This window comes from Protobothrops mucrosquamatus, unplaced genomic scaffold (assembly GCF_001527695.2).
Source record: "Protobothrops mucrosquamatus isolate PMUCROS unplaced genomic scaffold, P.Mucros_1.0 scaffold_258, whole genome shotgun sequence".
Taxonomy (NCBI): Eukaryota; Metazoa; Chordata; class Lepidosauria; order Squamata; family Viperidae; genus Protobothrops; species Protobothrops mucrosquamatus.
Genome location: NW_015386334.1, coordinates 320,141 through 326,251, shown reverse-complemented (window position 1 = coordinate 326,251; position 6,111 = coordinate 320,141). Strand labels below are relative to the sequence as shown.

At 38.9% G+C, this 6,111-nt stretch overlaps 1 protein-coding gene across 1 annotated transcript in view; it reads left to right on the top strand.

Moving 5' to 3' along the window:
- The window catches only part of AKT1 (AKT serine/threonine kinase 1), a 109,921-nt gene that overhangs the window by 61,539 nt on the left and 42,271 nt on the right, over nt 1-6,111 (top strand). Inside the window, exon 2 of the mRNA XM_015831538.1 lies at nt 4,569-4,697. Within this exon, the coding sequence (XP_015687024.1) occupies nt 4,569-4,697 (129 nt within the window). The remainder of the gene's footprint in view (nt 1-4,568; nt 4,698-6,111) is intronic.

Sequence of the window (6,111 nt, the reverse complement as noted above, 5' to 3'; positions counted from 1 at the left end):
CCCCCCCCCCAAAAAATGGAAAAAAGTGATAAAGTACAGGTAGTCCTTGACTTACAACAGTTTGCTTAGTGACTGTTCAAAGTTACAATGGCACTGAAAAAAGTGACTTATGACCATTTTTCACACTTATGACCGTTGCAACATCCCCAGGGTCATGTGATTTACATTTGGATGCTTGGCAACTGATTCATATTTATGATGGTCACATTGTTCCAGGATCATGTGATCACCTTTTGCAACCTTCTGACTAGCAAAGTTAGTTGGGAAACCAGATTCACTTAACAACCATGTTACTAATTTAATCTCTCTTTCTCTCTCCCTCTTTATCTTTCTCTCTCTCCCTCTTTATCTCTCCCTCTCTGTATTTCTCTCTCCCTCTCTCTTCCTCTCTTTCTTTCTCCCTCTTTGTCTTTCTCTCCCTCCCTCTCTCCCTTTCTCTCTCCCTCTCTTTCTCCCTCTTTCTCCCTCCCTCTCTTCTTCCCTCCCTCCCTCCCTCTCTCTGATTGGGGATCGATTTGGAGGCGGGGAGGGGAGCAGCCGAGGGCTGCCCGTGTGACATTGAAGTGGCCACCTTTGGAAGCAGCAAGGCTGCTCCACCCAGGCTCGAGCCGGGCAGAGTGGGCAATGGGAGAGGAGTGGGTCGATCACCTTACCGGCAGCCGGGACTCTGTTGCGTCTTCCCGGCTAGCGGGGTCTACGGTATCAGGAGCCACGCGAGGGGGCAAGCCAGCATGAAGAGCCAAACCCTTCCTGCAAGGGAGGGACACGTTCAGGGAGCCAGCCAATCACGGGACGTAGATTCTGACGGACGGCTCGCCTGAGCCAATGAGGCGCCAAAGGACTGGGAGCCATAGTTGAAGGCTGAAACGCCTTCAGCTTTAACTGCTTGCACGTGTTTGTGTGTGTGTGAGTGCGCTGGCCCGGATCAATGTTGCTTTCCAGGTGATAGGCGCTTCTTCAGGGCTCAGGAGAAGCACCAGGATCAGCTCTGGAAGAAGCACAGATCAGGCAGAAAGGGGAGCTGATCTGGCGCTTCCCCTGAGCTCTCCCAGCCTCGGAGAAGTACAGATCAGGCAGAAAGGGGTGCTGATCTGGCGCTTCCTCTGAGCTTTGCCAGCAGGACGTGTGCCTCTTGGGTGGCTCAAGGTGCGTGACGAGGGAAAGAATATGATTAACACCGCGCGCACACACACACACACAGTGCTTGTCTTCCACCACATTTTATTCACATCAACCTTTTTTTTCTTCGTAATATTTGGAGTTGAAAATAACGACTCTACACAAACGCGCAGACGGACACGCCCCCTCTCCTCATTCAGTTCCTTTCCTTGGCTCGTCCACTGCGTGTTCCTGAGGCAGCGGCGGCAGCTTTGGCCTTTGGTCTTTCCTAAGACCATCGGAAATATGTGTTTTCCGATGGTCTTAGGCGACTCCTGTGAAAGGGTCGTTCGACCCCCAAAAGGGTCGCGACCCATAGGTTGAGAACCGCTGCTCTAATCTCTCTAATCACAATTGCCTGAAGATATAATTTTATTTTATAGGAAAGTAAAGTTTTTCAGGGCTAGAACTGCAAAGCAGGATGAGATTTCATGAAATTATAATATGCAAGGTATCTATGTTCCAATGCCTGTCTCTGTATTTACTGTTTGGTTAGTTAATATACCTGAGTTCTATTCTGAAAAAGAAAATAACAGTAAGGTATATATAGTGTTCTTCAGCATTTCTAGAGTATGACCTTGCTTCTTCACAAAAAATCTTTCCTCGAGTACATCAGTCTAGATAAGGATATGCAATTAATTGCTTGTTCTTTAAAAAACAACAACAACCCAGCAATCAGCATTAGGTATGTTTTTAAAAAAGGGAAGCTTAATGAGTAGTTTTGCCCCAAAAGGTCAGGTTTGTCTGTTTATTTGCTTAAATAAGGCTGTTGCTTTGAGAAAACAGCAGGCTAATTAGTGACACAACCCATTGTTTTAAAATACTTGCACTGCAAAATGTAAATGTGAAAAAAAAACCTTCACTTGTCAGAATGAAAAATGACAATAACAGAAAAATAATATGTAGGACATCTGTTTTGACTTTTCTTTCCTTTTTGAGGTTACATAGGATTTTTAAAATGCATTCCAAGAAAATAATATAGAATTCAAACCCTAAATTGCAAGCAGATTAAAAAGTAAAACAAAGCTGTGTTAACATTTTACAAGTTCAGTAGTTAATGCTATTGTGAAACTGTTAAAGCCTTATCTAGTATGAAATTGCTTTTCAAAAGCCCTTCTGTTGCAGTGAAAAAATAGTGCATTAAATAGCAGATGGAACTGAGGTATCTGGGCATGTCAAAGAAGCTCTGAACATTTTCTTTGAAAGTCATGAATTCCAGTTGCTAAATCATTGCCAGGTGTATGCCTCTGCCAGCAGAATAATTGCTGGAGGTATTGCTTATTGGATGGGAGAAACAGTAGTAGATGAAAGGCAAGATTCCCGTGTCTTACTCTTTCCTCCCTCTCAGTTTGTCCAGCACATGTGTAGCATGTATTGGTGCATTTGATTTTTCATTTTCAGAAGACTTCTAGCTATATAGCAAAGAGCTGTAATACTGTACATGGTACTCCTGTTCAGCTGCTAGCCAATTGTGCCTCTTGCTAAGATCTTCTGTTTCCTTTCCCTAAGGTTGGGGATCACTCTAAAGCAGGGGTCTTCAAACTTGGCCCTTTTATGACTTGTGGACTTCAACTCCCAGAATTCCTCAGCCAGCATGTCTGAGGGCTAAGTTTGAAGACCCCCGTTCTAAGGCCACCCATAGCTGCAGGAATCAGTGTCCCTGTTTGTGTAGGATGCAGTCCTCCATTAGCTATTTTAGGGTTGACAGTCTTCATAAATTCTTTTGTACCTCTATAAATCTTAGTGGTCCTCCCCATATATTGTATATGGGATTATATTGCATACAGGGAGGGAGTTCATTTCTAATATATGGACTGGAATTTCACTCAAAAGATATAATTATGAGTCTAGAAACAGGAATGGATAAAATTGTTTTAAATAATATTTAAAAAATTATTTCTCAAGTGACATTCTGCCTCAATATTTTTTAAAAAGATGATTAAATATATACAATCTTTGACCATACACAGAGTAAATAATATTTTTCTACAAAAAGTTGCCTTCCCTTTTGAAGCTGACATTTATAAATATGGCAGGAAATATTTGCTATCATGGAGTTTGTATTGAATGGAAAAGCAGATGTGCTCATTATTGTTACATTTTATGTTATGCATCAGTTTGTTTATTTATCAATTAATTAATTAATTAATTAATTAATTAATTAATTAATTAATTTGTATTGAAAAGGTAAGATATTTGCCTGTCCATGCAGTTTCTGAATTGGGGTCAAATTCTGAAATGTTAGAAGAGGGAAAAGAAAAAAGGGGAAGCAGAAAATTTGGATGACAATATTAAGATATTTTATTTATTAGATGACTCTGCCAAAACATGTTTTCTATTTTAACATGCTGAGAATGGTCCAAAGTATGTATGGTGACCATATTTTCTTGGGAAAAAATGAAGGATGAACCTGAAAAAGAGACAAATCTGAAACAGTTCATAAAGATTAAAAAAATGTAATTGTGTTGTAACTTTGCTTTACAAAGGAATTTCCAGAACAAAACCAAGAACAATTTTGTAAAAAGCATATTCTAATAAAAATATCTAAAAAGCATAACAAGTTATTATAAGAAACAAATAGAGAACCAGTTTGGTGCACTGGTTAAGACATCCACTTAGAGTCATCTCAAACCGCAAGATGGATAGCAAATAAATATAATAATAATAGAAGAGAAAGAACTGGAGAAGATAACAAAATACAAAGATCTGCAAATAGAAATAGAACAACTGTGGCAAAAGAAAGCAAATAGTAATAGGGGCATTGGGTGCAATCCCGAAACAATTGGCCACTACTTAAACATCATTGGCATTGACAAATTCACCATCAGCCAATTGCAAAAGGCAGCTTTATTCGGAACAGCTTACATCCAGCAATGATACCTCTAACACCATCAAACATCAATATCTACCTGTCCCAGATCCTTGGGAAGGACTTGATAGGTGGATAAAAATGCCAAATCCAGTCTGAACATCTGATTGACTAAATAATCAGGCTAGGAACCAGGAGACTAAGAGTTCTAGTCCCACCTTGGCCCAGTCACTTTCTCTCAGCCCTTGGAATGCTGCAATGGCAAACCACTTCTGAAAAACCTTGCCAAGAAAACGGTAGGGATTTGTCCAGACAGTCTCCAAGAATCAGACAAGATTGAACAAAAGGGGGTGGAGAAGCAAGAATTAAAAAGGATTTCTGCAATCAAACCATGTATTAAGTGGTACCATTTGTATAATAAAAGTTAAATGATCAAAATAAAGGGCAAAAGTAAGTTTTTGAAAAATAAAACCTAAAGCCAGTTTTCTGAATTAAAAGACATGTAGTAATTGTTTTTATATATGGTAGTATTGGTATGAAGAAAATATCCCTAACTTAATGAATTATTCTTAATTCTGGTTCTTCTTTTCCCCCATCTCAGGAGAGTACATTAAAACATGGAGGCCAAGGTACTTTCTGTTGAAGAATGATGGAACGTTTATTGGTTATAAAGAGCGACCTCAAGATGTTGACCAGCGAGAATCCCCCTTAAACAATTTTTCAGTGGCTCGTAAGTATTTCACAAGGTTCAGGCTTCAAGATCTGTACCTAACTAATTGTACCTTTTAAAAACATGATTTAGCTACTTAAGTCATTTTTCCACTAACATGTATGTATGTCATACTTGTACCTGTATATGTTCATGGCCAAACCATATTCCAAAACAAAGGAACCCCCTCCCAAATAATTGAAATAATTAGCATTGATTAAAATTAATTCCTCTTTAAAAGAAACTAACCAATTTATAAAAGCATGTGCGCGAAAACACAAATATAATTCTCACACAAAACATACAAGTACATGGACATACTTTTTCTTCTTTCTTTTGTCCTTCCACCAGAAATAGCCAAAGAAAGAAAAGATGGAGGGGAGAGGTAGAAAGAGAAGGAAAGAAAATATAAGCGGTGGGGTGGGGGTTGATCCACTGCTATCATTCCTGTATCACAGAGACTTTTACTAAAATATGTGTGGAATCCAGACTTTCCATCCAGGGACTCCACATGCAATTTTTGGAAGTCTTTACTTTTACTGATACGCAAGCTCTGCTCTACCTCTCTTTTGTGAATAAAAGAACATACCCCCACTTCAAAGATAAATGGGGGGGGAGCTTTTTTCTTTTCATGTAACATTTAGTAGCTGGATGATGAATCAGTTACACCATATATACTAACCATTATTTTTATAGTCATTTTTTAATGACTCCCTGCTTAAGAGGAAAATTTAACAAGTTTGGGAGGAGCAGGATAAAAAAAATGCAGAAATATGCAAAAAAAGAGAAGAAAGAGGGGAGAAATCCTCAAAGTAGTCCTTAATAGAGGAATCTGTTTATTAGGCCCAGGAAGAACTCTGCCAGGGAGATGGGAAGGTAAAACTAGCAAAATGGAGTAGTGTGTTCAGTCAAAAGATGATATTGTCTGGAATCCTGAACAGAAGCACATTGCAGGATCTACTTGCATCTTATCTGCTCTAAAGCCCTTTGTAAAAAAAATATAACACATTTAAAGAAACAAACCTAGCAATACCTAAGCAATTGTTACACAGTCGGAACTGTGTGCAACAATTTTTAGTCTATTGATGACCATAACTTAAAAAGAAAGTGAAACAGATAGTATTGTGCAAACTATTTAACAAAATGGGTATTGCATATTTTTTATTAACATGAAGCTTCCTACACCTCCTCACTCCCTTTTATTTTTTGCTATATTTTATCTCGCCTCTTGTTTAGGAAGCTGCTCTCCAGTTTGCAATATAAACAACCTACTTCTTATAGGCAAAGTGATGTTTCTGAAACATCATAGCAAGTAGTTTGAAATTCAGTCATGTATTTGTCCTTCTGAAAGCCATGTTCTCTGTCTTAGTACTTCAGCTGTCCTTTCCCTCAATTTCCTAGAAAGTCATTTACAGACAAAAGGAGATGAAAGGTT